This window comes from Buteo buteo, chromosome 13 (genome assembly GCF_964188355.1).
Source record: "Buteo buteo chromosome 13, bButBut1.hap1.1, whole genome shotgun sequence".
Taxonomy (NCBI): domain Eukaryota; kingdom Metazoa; phylum Chordata; class Aves; order Accipitriformes; family Accipitridae; genus Buteo; species Buteo buteo.
The window spans coordinates 24174548-24189743 of record NC_134183.1 but is presented as its reverse complement, the minus strand read 5'-3'; the positions used below and the strand labels follow the sequence as shown (position 1 = coordinate 24189743).

The window sequence follows — 15196 nt, the reverse complement described above, 5'->3', positions numbered from 1 at the left end:
GCTGGCGGCGGGCGGGGGACGAAAGGGAGGAGGGGCGCCGGCCGTTCGAGCGGCGCTCTCCGCCGATTGGCCGGCCGCGGCGTGCGTGCGGGGCAGCGCGGCATTCCATTGGCCAGGATCCGTGTTAGAACGTGGAGGGCGAGGCCAAGCGCCCGGAGCGAGCCGATTGGCCGCCGCCGCCTTTTTAAAATTTAAAGCCGGCAGGGCGCGCGTAGCGGTGACGTCATTGCCTTCCTCTCCCCCGCATTGGGCGTAAAGGCTGTGACCTCCCCGGGGCGGGGCGGGGTCTCCGAGGCAGGAGGCGTGGCCGTCGGAGCCCGGAGAGCGGGGGCGAGGGGGCGGCGGGCGCGGGGCTGCGCCGCGCCGAGCCGAGCCGCAGGAGCTTCCCCTTCCCCTTCCGTTCCCGGCCCGCCCCGCACCCGAGCAGGCTCCCGCTCGCCGCTAGAGGTCAACGCCAGCCCGCAAACCGGCACGGCGGCGGCCCCCGTCGCCGATCGGCCGTCCGCGGGCAGGCCCAGCCCCGGGCAGGAGGGACAGCCTTCCCCCGGAAGGTCCTGCAGACGCGGGGGAGGTGTCACCCCAGGGCTTATCCTCCTCCCTGAGCCTCCCCGGAGGACAGCAAGGACAGCCCAGGGCCCGTATGGGTGAAAAGGTGTAGGGTTGGGGCGCCTGGAGAGGGGCTGACGCCTGGGGAGGTGGAGGACGAAGACCCTGGGTTGTCGTCAACCGCCTTGCCCCCGAGCATCGTCTCCCTGCAGGTCTTGGAGCACATCTTTACCCCGTGGGTGTTAGCAGTCAAGGTGTGATCCAGGTGTGGATGGATCACACTGGGTAACAGGGAGGAGAAAGACCCACGGACCAGAGCCGCCCAGATGTCCACACCACCCTTCTCTCCAGAGCTTGAATGCCCCAGCCTAAACCAGTGTCACCAGCAGCCAGTCGTATTTATAAAGCAACAAAGACAAGCGGGCAGTAAAGCACCCACTCGGCTTCGCTGGTGACTATGAACGCAAGCAGGTTTAATGAGCTGGAACGAGGATCTGATCCACTCGGGTGCGCAGGAGTAAGCTGCCACCAAGAGCAAGGGAAGGACACCAGGTCTCCCTGGTTGAAAGGGTGGCGGGCAGCCTGTGGTCTTGGGGATGTGGGCTCCCTGCGGAGCCATGGGTCCCTCCTCCTGGCTGGGGGTTGCTCTTGGCCCTGTGAGACATCTCATGCTGCTTATCAATACATCACTCTGCTGTATGAGCCCTGAAGAAGAGCCAACCCCACCATGCTCCTGCTGCCATTGCCCAGCCACTGGCATCCGTCCCAGCAGCCCGCTGAGGACGCTTAGCAGACTGTGACCAAAACCTGCCTTATCACGGTCCACCTGGGACCAGAAACAAACTCGGGGCACAGGAGGAGTTTCCCAGCAAAGCCCGCCAGCTCCTGATGCGGGAATTGCTACCGGCTGCTCAACCCCCTGCTCCTTTCCTCCCCACTCCAGCATATTTGCTCTTGAAGCCCATTCAACTCTTGGGAGAGCTATCAGAAGTGTTGGCTGAGCCCCAGTGACCTACATGTTTCCCAGCATGACAGCCGGAGTCGCTCACACCTCTGCTTCTTGCACTGTCCCGCACTTGCACTGCTCAAAGAGACATTCGCCCTCTCTGCCTGCTCCCCAAGGACACTGACTTCTCTCTCAGAGCCCTTGGGTTCTTTCTGGACAATCATTTACTTGCTGCTAAATGTGGTTTCTTGGGAGGAAGGAGAGGGCACAGGAAAAACCATTTGTAAATTGGGCTCATGTTTGGTTGGCACTTTGATCCAGATAGGGTTGTTTTTAACTTAAAAAAGTCTTGCTTTATTTTGACCTTTTTCCAACATTTCTCTCCAAGTGATATTTAATGGTGAGGGCTGAAAAAAGGGCTGAGAAAACCCAGACCTAAATGAACTGTTTGATCTCCCACCATACCACCACTGTCTCCCGCCCAGGTGGAAAGTTTGTTTGCCATTCTGCTGAGACAGCCAAAAAAAGGTTTTGTTTTGGATTGACTCAGATACTTTGGTTTCTGGACACTCCTCAAGGACCTGCACAAGCAATGAGTCACCTTTGATGCTGGGCAATGCCCAGACACTCACTTGTGTTGCATCAAGGCTTCTGAGCCTCTCCATATCATCATCTTCCAGTGCCCTCTCCATGCCACATGCACAAAGGCTGCTGGTAGTGGCTGCTGCTGCTTTGCCCACTAATTCCTGGAGAGCAAGGCAAGCTGGGCACAGAGCTCCTTGGTGGATCTCCAGACAGTTGTCTGAGAAGGGAGGAAGCTGCAGGAAGGGAAGGCGGCAGCTGGGAGGGTTGACTGTGCTTCTTGGGTGTTAAAGTCCTTGGAGGTGGCTTTGGCATGGGTGCAGCATGACGTGGAAGGTCACTGGTGCCTCCTGGGGGGCAACTGCTTTGGTTCTCTGTCTTAATGCAGAAGAATTTGATCTGTTTCCCTTCTGCTTGCCAGCGAGCTAGGCAAGCCAGCATGAGCTCTGGGGTAAATCCAGTCAGGAGCAAGGATCGCTGCCTGCTGCATGTAGGCTAGCCCAGCCTCACGTCCCTCCTCTGGGGAAGTTCTGGTATTGCCTGGTTTTACCTGGTTCTCCTCAGTCCAGTGAATCCTTGGAGCTGCCAGGAGATAAAGGAGGGAAAGGCGAGGGTAAGCAGGCAAGGACTGTGAGGCCAGCACCCACAATGCTGCAGATGGTGGAGATGGTGCTTCCAGCTCTGCTCTCCCCTGGGTGTCTCCAGGCTCCCGGAGTCCTTGGCTTTGCGGTCACCTCTCAGAGCCAGCACAGAGCCTTGGCCCAGCGTTGGCTGCGATAAGATCTGCCGAGACAGTTCGCAGTGACCCAAGGAGCCCCCATTCCCTCCTCTCCAGGGTGAAATTGCCCTGAGGCCTCTAGGCAAGAAGGAGGGATTTCTGTGTGCTTCAGAACTTGTTTTTACATCTCTCAAATATTTTTAGTGCTCATAAAAGTGAGAAACTGGGAGAGACCCAGCTGGGACTAGTACTGTACAACCCTCACCCAGACCCTTCCCAAGGCAACTGAGACTTGACCGCTGCCAGCCCTACTCCCATGTCTCCAGAGCAGAAGGGCAAACATACCTGCTCCTCTTCCTCCAGCGTCATCCCACTGATTTTTGGGGGAAACCTTGCCGCTCTGATGGGTGCTGGACATGATGGGCCAAATTCAGTGGTGGAGCAGGCAAGCATTGCCTCCAGCAGGCACTGCGCTGGCTTACACTGGCATGGAGTTCCCAACAGGGCTTTTAAGCAGCTTGATATTTGTGACTGGGGCATGGTGAAATCTGCCCCATGCGTCCTACCACACAGTTAGGTACCTCGTAGGATGGATACAAAGGACTTGGTCTAACCCACCATAGGAAGCACCCTGCCAGCATCGCTGCAGGCACCTGTGCTGGCACGGCCCTGTCAGCCTTTCCAGTGTTACCCTGGCCCTGCAAAGGAGCTTGGAGAGAAGCTGGTTCTTTAAAGGGCTCTCACAGCATGGGCAGTCAGTGGAGCATGCCAGCCACGATGGGACTGCAGTAGCAAAGCACTGATCTGCAGGTCGATAAGGAGGGGTAGCACAAAGCAGTGCGGCAAGGTGAGACTATGGGGCCAGCGGAAAAGCCATTAGCCTTTGTCCTCGGCCTCCAGACACAGGGGAGAGGAGCTGGGGACAGCGGGTGGGACAGAGCTGCTACCTCCTGGGCTGTGCAAGGGCTTTGCAAGCTGCTTTTCTGGGGACACTGCCATTTCAGTGAGACCACGGATTAGAAAAGCTCAGCAGTTTAGTTTCTTCTGCTAAGGAGTAGTCACAAAGCACAATAGCTGGTGGCTACGGTGCCTTAGCAAGTTCCCTTGTGTTATAAGATGCTCCTCTGTGCCCTTGTGTTGCCTTTCTCAAGCTGTCTAAGAGCTGCTCTAGGGTGGGGCTGAAGACTGGTCCTACCATGTAGCTGGCAGGAGAACATGCAACTATCAACACTGCTTCTAGCAATTATGGCTCAGGTATTGTTTAGGGATTTCAGTTTCTTTCTAGCTGGAGATCTCTTCTTTCCTGGTGTGTACAGCTGAGACTGCCCTGCAGAAACTGTGTGTAATGGGAGATCCAAAAACATAGTGGGTGGGCCCTAAGCAGCATTGCTCGAGGGAGTGCCCGACCTCAGGACAACAGCAACATCCACTTGCTTTAGGTGTCTCCACCAAGTGACCCCAGTCCAGCCACAGCCAGCTGAAGCTCAGCTCATGCAGGGTAAGGGCTAGGCAGATGGGGTTCTCTTTTCCTCAGCCCAGGCATGGACAGGAGGGGAGGGGTGCTGGTCTGGACCCTTGCCAAGACAAGCTCAGCACAAGTTTGCGGCGCCGATCTCCCAGTGCTCCCCTGGGGGCTGCAGGAAGGAGCCTGCACCCCGATGCTCTCCCGTGGTCCAGCATTCCCTTGCTGTCTGGGTTCACTTGCTGTCTTACTCCCAGCTGACCCTCCCTGGTGTGCCTGGATCACTAGCTGGTTCCACTGCCATAGAAAAGTGCTCCCGAGCTGCATCTCCCCAGCTCTTCCCAAAGCTGCCTCTGCCCTGCTGCCTGCACAGGGCCCAAATGAGGTTGGAGAATGATTTTGTGTGGAGAATGATTTTGTATGGCTGTCAGTCTCTTTAAGACCATCCACAGCATTTTTCTGCCATCTGTCATTTTGAGAAGAAAGCAAACAAGAAAAACTAATAAACTCAAATTATTGCCTAATCAACACAGAAATCAGTGCTACTTGCTCAGCCTGCGGGCCACAATTAGATGCCATCAGCAAATTTGGGCAGCTTGCCTGGGCTGCAGTCTTTCATCTCTTGAAGACTGACAGGCATCTCAGGGATCTGCAGGCAGAGGAAGGAGCTGGGATCTGTTTGAAGGACTTGCCCAGCTCTTTGGGGAAAGAGCACATGGTTCAAAACCATGGGAAAAAAGGAGTATTGTGTTTACGTTTATTGATTAAAGGAAGCCCCATACCAGAGGAGGGACATTTAAGCTGCAGCTCTGAGATCTCCAGCCCCATCTCCAGCACCATCTCAGAGTACTGCCCAGGTTCATGCAGCCCCAGCCCAGCTTGTCTTGCCAGGAGGATGTGCTGGGTAAATCATTCTGGGAAATGATGGAACATGTGTCACTTGAACATCCTTATAGATATATGGCAGCCTTGGCAGGGCCGTTGCATGCCTGTGCATGCATGCAGGATCTTGGCTTTTGGTTTGAAGCATGTATCTTCCTCTTCCTCCTGGGACTGCCCCACAGACTGCTTTTCCAAAAACCCAGCCCAGTGACTCAGGCTGCTGGCAGGGATGTGGAGAGGCCCCACAACTCATCTTCTCCTGGTCGTCGGAAGGGAGCCTGGCCCCTGGGCTCAGCCCCATTTGCTCTTGGTCAGAGAGAACCATCTACTCTGGTTAGGGGGTGGGCAGCCCCAGGCAGACCCCCGCTGCAGCAGGGCTGTGTCCCCCCATCTCTGCACCCAGGACAGAGGCTCGCGGGAGGAAGCGGATGCTGGTGACAGTTTTCCGTTGCCCAAGAGGCTCTGGGAGTTGCCCTGCATGAGGCTCACCTCCACCCTGGCTCACAGGGTGCAGTCAGCTGTCTGGATGCACGCTGCAAAGCAAGGAGCAGGACAGTCTCACCCCGGGACAAAGGGCCTCCTGGGGCTGCTGCTGTGCCCGATGAGACAGGGGCGGACAGCTGAGAGCTGGAGCAAGGGGCACCCTACCTTCACCCTCAGTGCCAGCTGGGGAAGGGTGCTTGCAGAGCTGGGAGGGTGGCGAGGGGAGCACCTAGTGCAGGGAGGGAGGGCACTTGGGGCGGCGGGGGTCAGGGTGCTCCTGCAAGGGGAAGGGAAGGGGTGTGGGGCTGGGCAGAGCAAGGGGCAGGACGCCCGGGCTCCACTCCCCACTCGCACTGGCCTCCACGGCTACTCGTCCCCAGGGGAGGCAGGGCTCAGAGGTCCTCGGAGCAGCTCACAGAAAAGGGGCCGAGACCTGTTCCTCCTCCCAGGGAAGAAGGAGAGCGCGAGGAGCAAGCCTGCTGAAGCTCCTGAAACGTGATCCTGCTGCAGGCACCTCCCTGGGCCCCACCTCGCCCTCTCCAACCTATATATGTCGCCAGCCTTGGACAGGCACTGTGGGCTCACACGGTCTGCTGGGCCCCTGGGGATCCCTGTGGATGGAGCGTCCGAGGCACCAGGGGATGGCGAAGAACACGTACATGCGCTGGCGGCTCCCGCTCGTGTGCCTCCTCTGGGAGGTGGCCATGATCGTCCTCTTCGGGGTCTTCGTGCGCTTCGGCCCCGAAGCTGATGCGCACTGGGAGGAAGAGAAGCAAGAGATGAACCTGACCAGCGACATAGAGAACGATTTCTACTTTCGATACCCATGTGAGTATTCGGGAAGCGTAGTCCTGGTGCTGGCTGGTCCTCACCCCATCCACCCCATCCCAGCCCATCGCATCCAGCCCAGCCCAGCCCAGCCCATCCATGGCAGAGCCTGTCAGAGGCGACATCTCCACCGATTGCTGGAAAGTCAGGCTCTTGCCTTCAGGCTGGTTTGGGGTACACCAAAGAGCAAGAGAAAAGCCTCGTGGCCTTCCAGTGCTCTTGGGGCTCTGTCAGCAGGGTACCGTGACACCAGTACGTGACGTCTTTTTTTCCAGGAATAGGGCTGACGTGTTCCCAGCACCCTGCAAGTTTCGGCTTGCTGCCCCCTCCCTCAGCTCTGGATCAGAGCAAGCTTTTCTGTGCATACAGAGGAAAGGCTGTTGAGATCCTGTGACATCTTCCTCCCCTTCCTACGTCCTCCCCCTCACTAGTAAATTACCCTTTAGGTACCGGCATTTTGATGCTGGAGTCCTCCTAACCTGCCAGGTTCCCAAGGTTCTTGGGTCACTGCATCGTATTGCCACAGGGATTATTCAGGTGGTTAAAGCCCTTCTGGCCAGGTGGTGCCTTTGGCCGGCTTTGATCTCCAGGGCTGGTCATCTCTGTGAGCTGTTCAGAACAGGCTGCTTCTGTAGGCAATTGTTTCCAAGGAAGCAACAGGCCTGAGTCATGCATCTATTTAGAACATTTCCATTAAAAACACCTGCTAAATCAAAGGAGCTATAGAAACCTGTAGCTGCTAAGGATTAGCTAGTTCAGAAAAGGATTTGCTTGCAGAAACCCGCTGCTCAGCCAGCCTCTGGGTTAGTGTACAGGCACGGCTGCCCTGGGCTCTCCCTTGAGATCTGCCCTTGGGACTAACTGCACATTGGTTGGCATGAAGCAGCAGCAGTGCCTGAGGGCTGCTCTTGTCACTGATGTGCTGGGAGGACATCAGGGGTCCAAGAAAGAGCTTGTAGGAGCTAAGGGCATGACATCTTTTCTGTCCTCATCTCCCACCCCTGCTCCACAGCACCAAATATTCCCCCTCAAGTGGCTACATGGATTCACGCAACTAAATCAACCTAAGAGCAACTGCTTAACTATGTTAAGCTTTGAATTATGTTTCTGTTTCAAACCTGAGGAAGGGCTCACGTGCCCAAAAGCACAGCTGGTTTTTCTCCATTATCTAATCAGAAATATTCTCTCTCTGCAAAGATGGACAAACATGGCAAGGCAGCCAAGCCCTGGCATTTTCATCCCTGTGTCCATCCAGCGCTGCTCAGAAGAGAGTACAATGGTTGAACACCAAAGGATCATTTGTATTAATGTGTCTGCGACCACTGCTGTCCATAGGACCTGTTCACAATGGCAGTGGGATAGGAGTGACAAACTGACAGGTCTTCCAAGCCCAGAGATGATTGGAAAGGCAGGCAGAGGGAAGCCTATGCATGTTTGTGTCAGTGGTGCCAATTGCCAGGTCCAGTCAGTGAGACAATTCCTTCTCATTTTGAGTCGCACATTGATATTCCCTAATGGGTGACTCATCTGCTCTCTAGGGAAAAGAAATTACATTCTTCTGCACAGGTAGCATTCCCAAAGCCCAAACACTTCCTCTCAATAGTGATGGCAATTGTCCTCCCACAAAAGCAGGGTCACAAAACCTTTAGGGCATGGCAGTGCCTGGGCTGCCTCTGAGCAATGCCAACATTATTCTTCCCAAGGGAAAACAAATGCAAGTTTTAGAAAAAGGCTTTAGACTGGATGCAGTTTGAAGGAAGACCTGCTCTTCCTCCTGTGTTTTTTACAAGGTCTAACACACAGTGGGGATCCTCTGTGTTTTCAGAGGGCACACAGTCCGCAGCTTTAACTCTGACCTGTGTATTTCTGCTTTTAGGATGAAAGTGGGAATATATAATGCAAATGGCAGCAGATAATTCTAGCTGTGTATTGTGCTGCTTACACTGGAGAAGAGAGGTGGGGAGAATAAATACAGCTGCAGAGGGAAAGTCTGTGGGATTGTATGATAAAACCAGAGTTAGGAAGACTGGTTCTTAGGACATGCAGAGAAGTGCATTTGAAGTGACCTCTGCTGAACAGTGCCAGCTGCAGATCTCGTCTCCTTTCATTTTTTGACAAGTGATTTCATAGGCATGGGGGGCATTTATAAAAACAAGCAGATTAACCTGTCTTGGCAACATGGCATTACATTTCTGGAGCCTGTCCAAATGCTTGTCCTTAAACAAGTTGCAAGATCTTGTAAAGCACCAAAGGACAAAAGCCACGGCTTCTGCAGAGCTACACCTCACCCAAATCCTCACCCAGCCCTTAGTGGAAGCAGCAGGTACAACCCCACTGTCCCTGCAGGAGCGGATCTGGGGCTGCTGGATTTCAGCACAGGTTCAGGGTAGAGTAGATTCTCAATCGCTGAATTTCCTTTGCCCTGAGCTTATGCCTTCTCTGTGGTGCACAGATGTTGCTGGTTATAGTGACTATAATGGTTTGTGTGCTGCATAATGCAGAACTTGCTGGCAGAGCTCTGTCAATGCTGTGTTTACCTGTTCTACAGTGCAGGTTTGCTAGTGGGAATCTCCTAGCATTGGATCCCAGCCTTGGGTCTCCTGCTCTTTTCATGGGCAGAGTGGCCTCCAGTGTGAGGGTTTGCATGGTTCACTTTGTAAGTATGCAGTGTTTCAGCTCACTTAATTGCAGAGTGATGCTTATCTGATAGAAACGTGCAGCATTAAAAAGTACAGCAGGTTTACTGCACCGAGAAGTTCTTTCAAGAGGCTCATGCACGTTTGATTTCCCCCGGGGAAGGACATCTGAGGGGCTCAAGTTAGCAGGTCTGAACATTTGTGGGAAGAACTGGGTCTCTCTGGTTTAAGCACTCAAAATCTCACAAGGTGGGACCCTGGTCTCAAGGGTATTTTGCCACTAATTTCAGTGGCATTTAAAAATGTATTTGTAAACTTCCCTTGTTCTTGTACTCTTCTTGCTCTGAGCCATCACCAGGACCCTGCATTGGATGGATCTACCCAAAACAACCATTCACGTGTTTTCAACAAAATTTCACTGTTCATTTTATGTGACATTTTCTAAGTTTTTTTGCAGAAGAGGAAAAAACATTCTGAATAGAAAAATGTTTTCCTTTGTACATTCCATTAGTTTCCGGTCTTTTCTTGCACACAGCTTTTAATAAACATTTTTACTTTCAAGACTGAGCCTTTTAACCTAAAATCAGTTTCCAAAAACTGAGCCATTTTCAGACTTAGAAATGTGGGGACATGGGACAAACACACATTTTCTCTTTAATTTCCCCCCTACTGCCACTGATGTGGTTAGTTTCCTTTCACAACCAAATTCAAATAGCATTCACAGCCCTGGTGCTGCCACAGAGCTGATGGTCCCTTCCCTCTGCACAGCTTTCCAGGACGTCCATGTGATGATCTTTGTGGGCTTTGGCTTCCTGATGATGTTCCTCAAGCGTTATGGATTCGGAGCCGTGGGTTTCAATTTCCTCCTTGCTGCCTTTGGGATCCAGTGGGCTCTCCTGATGCAAGGCTGGTTCCACTCTTTCAAGAGCGGGAAGATCCTCATTGGGGTGGAGAAGTAAGGAGGAGATGGGCTCTGGGATGCCACCTCTTGACTGGCCAGTGGAAGAACTGGGATGGGACCCAAGCAGCTGGCAGTGCCTGTCCCTCTGTTATGTGCAAACAAGTCTCTAAAATGTTGTCTTCCCTCTGCATACCTCCACTTGCTTTCCACCTTTTAGCCCAAAGGTACCTGCCATTATGGTGGTACTGCTCAAAGGGAAATGTGAGATGAGCATCACCCCTTAGTCCCAGGCCAAGCACCATGGATGCCAGTGCATAGAACACATATATTCCACAGTATTTAAACAATTTTGGGGAAAGCACCTTTCCTGGAGAGTATGTAAAGTTGGGAGGAAGGTCAGTGGGAAATCGAGGTCTCTCTCCTAATCACCTATTTGTCTTCAGGGGGGATCTCTAGAGCTGGGGATGGGTGAGGGTGAGTTACAGAAGAGCATTTCCTTACTAAACCACAATTTTCCTTCCCCTCTTCCAGCCTGATCAATGCTGATTTCTGTGTGGGCTCTGTGTGCATTGCCTTTGGGGCCATCCTGGGCAAAACCAGCCCCATACAGCTCCTCATCATGACTTTGTTTCAAGTCACGCTCTTCGCGGTGAATGAGTACATCCTCCTCAACCTGCTTCATGTAAGGCTTTAGGCAGCACCCACCTGGTTCTGCTCCTTCCTCTCCGTGTCTCTCCAAATTGTCTCCCTTTGCTATGGCTCCACCAAGGCACTGCCTTCATAAGCATTTGAAATGCAAGAATTCAGGCAGAAAAAGTAGACAGATTATGAAGGAGGGGGTCAGCGGGTGGTACTTCCCTGAGAAGGGAGATCTTCTGGGGTTTTATACACAAGCCTGGCAATTCAAGAACACTGGGTCCCTCTGCCACGGCTTCTGAGGCAGACAAGAAGTCTTAGCACAAAGGACCAGTCACTCTCTTCGTGCCTGAGATTTCCCTCTCATCTGTTTTCCCTGCTGGAATATGGGCATTGTAAAAGGAAATCAAGTGACAAAAAGGATGAGATGTCTGCTGTCAGAGGCAGGGTTCCTGCCCTCTGAGAGAGGGCTTGAATGGCTGGGAAGCAAATGAGCTCCCAGAAGACCTGAGTGCACTTGGGAGCCAACCTGGCTATCGCTGCAACCCACTGCCATTGGGACCGGTCAGAAACTCCCCTCTGCCTCGATGCCTTCCAAGGGAAAGCTAAGAGGAATGCCATGGCCATGCATGGGACCAAGCAAGGAGGATAGATAGCAGGACCAGAGCATTTTTATCCACCTCTCCCCATGACTGAGTGCAGGCTGGAAGAATGAGTGGGCAGGCAAGGTGGGCATGATGCAGACCAGACCTCAGCTCCATAATGAGTGGCGATTCCAGAAGCAAACCTCTGTTTTCCCATGGCTGCAGGTTAAGGATGCAGGTGGCTCCATGACCATTCACACCTTTGGAGCCTACTTTGGCCTCACAGTGACACGCATCCTGTACAGACCCAACCTGGAGCAGAGTAAGGACAAACAGGGCTCTGTGTACCACTCCGACCTCTTCGCTATGATCGGTGAGTCAGCCCCCACCTCAGGGGTGCTGGTGCATGTGGACCACTTGGCTGCAGAGGACTGGTCCCTCCTGTGTCTCTGGAAAAACCAAACTGAAACCAGGATCTGGGGCTGCGAAGCTCTGTATCCCCGTCTTCCACCTCTCAGAGCTACTCAGCTCCCTTCATTAGTGGCTGGACTGAGATGGTACCTGGGAAGACAAGGACGTGTTTTGATTCCCCCTCTGTGCCAGCCCCTCCTGATGCTGGTCCCATCATGGGGGGGTGCAGCTCCAGGGGAGCAGGACTATGGGATTTAACTTCCCCCTGTGCAGAAAGTTCTTCTTTAGAGGTTTTTTTTTCAATCCCTGTATTCTCTCTTTTCCCCGCCTCTTCTTCATCCCCTCCTTCCCATCCCACCAGGTACCCTGTATCTATGGATATACTGGCCCAGTTTTAACTCAGCAATTTCTGATCACGGGGATGCCCAGCACCGGGCTGCCATTAACACATACTGCTCACTGGCCGCTTGTGTCCTCACCACAGTGGCCTTCTCCAGCATGCTGCAGAAGAAAGGCAAGCTTGACATGGTAAGCAGAGAGCCCTGTACTGCCCAGGGGACTTATAATGAGGTTGATCAAGGGTTCGGGAAACGATTTGCACTTGTCCTTTGCTGAACAGATACTGAGTTTCAGGGGATGATGGTGAAAGCAGCATCCAGGCAGAAACCCAGAGCCTATATTGAAAATAAGCAAGTGGGAAGTGAGTCCTGCACTGCTTGATGTGTAGGCTGATGCCCCGCACATGGTGGACCTAAGTCACAGCAGGGACTGGACTTGCTCTGCCCAGAGAGCTACTGATAGGCATATTGCAGAGCCATGTTTGGCAAGCAGGGCCTGCGTGGCAGCTCATGAGCAATCGGGGGGCTGACTTGTACGTGTTATGTGTGTGGGTGACATGTCTCTGTGACAGCAGAGCCTGCATGACACATGGGTGAGACAATTTCCATCTCATCACAACTCCCCACCCAGATTTGTGGATGCAAAGAATGTGTGTGGTACAGGGAGTAGGAGTCTATGTGTGCCTGTGCTACAGACAGAGGCTGCCTGTTCTTCTCCTGTTTTTCACCAACAAGCAGGAAAATGGGCTCTGATATTTCCTCTAGAAACATTTTCAGAGCTGATTCTCCCACTTTGCCATTTGCACCATCCCTGAGCAATTGCATCTCCCTGAGATGCCAAGACAGGGCGGTTACTTCTGCAGGTCCACATCCAGAACGCAACGCTGGCAGGCGGCGTGGCCGTGGGCACCAGTGCGGAGATGATGCTGACTCCATACGGCTCCCTTATTGTCGGGTTCATCTGTGGCATCGTGTCCACGGTGGGGTATGTCTACCTCACGGTGAGTGCTGCTCTAAGGGTCTGCAGCCCTGGTCCTGCTAAGGAGACCAGAAATGGATTCACTTCCCTTTGAGGCTTACTGCTTTCCACCATCCTTTATGTAGATGCACTTCTGACTCCATTTACTGCCCCAAAATGCTCAGGAAGGTTCAGTCTCACAATAGGAGACTGTTTGGAGGGCATGTGGTTATTTTATCTTGAGCTGGGCTTACATCTTTGTCTACAAGCCCTTAGCTCTTTGATGGGACACAATACCACTCTTCCTTCTCTGTTTATCCCAGTCCTCCATGGAAGAAATTAATACTTTCCAGGGCTGTGCTCATGTCCCTGATATCCCTCTGCGTCCCTTTCCCTCAGCCTTTTTTGGAGTCCAGGTTGCACATCCAGGACACATGCGGCATCCACAACCTCCACGCCATGCCGGGCCTCATTGGGGGCATTGTGGGGGCCATCACTGCAGCTGCAGCCACGGAGGATGTATATGGAAAGGAAGGGTAAGACAGCTTGAAAATCTTCCCTGAGAATAGATTTCACCTGGGGCTTCTTGGGCTGGCAGCAACGAGGAATTAACAGACCTTGTTAATTGTTCACTTGCCCTTTTCCCCCTCAATAACATGGGGTTTGCTGACAGTGTCGGGCTTACTAAAGTGTAAAAGACTCATTTCTTGCAGCTGACTTCTGGTAGCCTCAAAAAGTGAGCCACAACCCTACTGCTTGGCATTATTCTGGGGCACAGTGGGTGGGGAGGTGCTCCTCCCTCCCTCCCTCCATCCATCCTTGTGTTGTTTTGGGGGGTCAGGTAAGGTTGAAGGTCTGAAATACAAAAGAATTGTTTGTATTTTGGGCTCCTCCTAGATAAAGCTTCGCCAGGGGCCAGAGGACAAGGAAATGAGCGGTCTTTTGTGTCATTGCAACACTCTCCTGGTCTGTTGCAGAAGAGGGATGGGGCTAGGGAGGAGTCCCTGAGGGAGCAGGACAACATGGCTCTTCCAGATCTGGGGAAGATCTCCTGCCGGGAGCCATCCTTGCCATTTCTACCCTCGGCAGGTTCATCAAGGCATTTGACTTCACCGGCACATACCAGACGCGAACACCCAGCGTCCAGGGAGGGTTCCAGGCGGCCGGCATTGTGGTGTCTCTGCTGATAGCTTTTGCCGGGGGGGCCCTTGTGGGTAAGCAGGAGGGGAGCAGGGAGAGGGGAGGGCTGAGTCCAGCCTGTGGCTGAAATGGAGGCATCCACGTACTCCTGCCTGTGGCTGGATGCGTCCTTCCCACTTGCATTGCAAGGGTTGCAGCCCCTGGCTTGCTCACATTTGGACGCCCTGCAGTGGGACCACAGGAGCAGGGGAAACCGGGCAGCCAAGGGGGGAGCAAGGTCAAACGGGTTTGGAGAAAAGGGGGGATCGGCACCGAGCACCGTGCCAGGGCTGCATTTGCCCCCTTTGCTGCCGGCATGGGTGGACTCCGGCCATCCGCACCTGCCTGCATCCCACACGGCATTATGGCCCCCTGCCCACCGCCCTGCCCGCCCGCTTCCAGGGGCCATCCTGAGGCTGCCAGTCTGGGGCGACGCCGCCAGCGAGAACTGCTTTGAGGACGACGTTTACTGGGAGGTGAGGAGGGAGGGAGGCGGGCGGGCTGGCCCTGCCGCGGGCCGAGGCGCTGAGGCGGGGCGCGGGGTCGAGGCCGGCGGCGGGAGCGGGGCGGAGGGGGCGGGAGGCACAAGATGGCGCTGTCGCCCCGCGGCGTGAGGGGCCGCCGTGGCGCGGCGCTGAGGGGGCTCTGCCGCGCCGCAGGTGCCCGAGGACGAGGAGAGCGACGTGTACCACATGCACAACCCCGACAAGCCCGCCTCGCCCTGAGCCGCCCGCGGCTCGCCGCCGCCCCCCCCCGCCAAGGGCGCTGCCCCCTCAGGGGGGGCGGCGGGGCTGCCCGCCATCTTCCCGCCTGCGGGGCTGCCCCCGCCGGCCTCTTCCCCCACCGCGGGACCGCGGGCCCTGCCCCGGGTGGGCGAAGGCTCGTTTTCTCCCCGTGACGACGAGGCACCCGGCTCTGCCCTTCTCTCCCGCTTTTGTAACGAGCTGTCGTGAATAAAATAAAAACGTGTTCTTCTTTCCAGGCCTGTACTCCCTTATGTCAGTAGTGGAGCAGGATGGGATGTCACCCAGACCCTGTCTCTCCCGCTGCCGGCACAGAGCGGCGACTGGGAGAGCTCTTGGCTGCTGGGGGTAAAGCGGGGGCCC

General features: G+C 54.5%; 1 protein-coding gene across 1 annotated transcript; it reads left to right on the top strand.

Annotated features, from left to right (window-relative positions):
* The first annotated feature begins 6236 nt into the window (after positions 1–6236).
* On the top strand, positions 6237–14815 carry RHCG (Rh family C glycoprotein). Its single transcript, XM_075043959.1, has 10 exons — positions 6237–6447; positions 9852–10038; positions 10516–10666; positions 11430–11577; positions 11977–12143; positions 12817–12954; positions 13311–13447; positions 14001–14125; positions 14493–14566; positions 14750–14815. The coding sequence occupies exons 1-10, from the start codon at positions 6237–6239 to the stop codon at positions 14813–14815; spliced, it is 1404 nt and encodes a 467-aa protein (XP_074900060.1).
* Positions 14816–15196: the final 381 nt, after the last annotated feature.

Excerpts from the sequence above, each read along its gene's own strand:
- RHCG (XM_075043959.1), top strand. The coding sequence starts at position 6,237 with ATGGAGCGTCCGAGGCACCAGGGGATGGCGAAGAACACGTACATGCGC. Across the intron at positions 10,039-10,515 it reads ATCCTCATTGGGGTGGAGAA|CCTGATCAATGCTGATTTCT; the intron begins GTAAGGAGGAGA and ends CCCCTCTTCCAG. Across the intron at positions 14,567-14,749 it reads AGGACGACGTTTACTGGGAG|GTGCCCGAGGACGAGGAGAG; the intron begins GTGAGGAGGGAG and ends GCCGCGCCGCAG.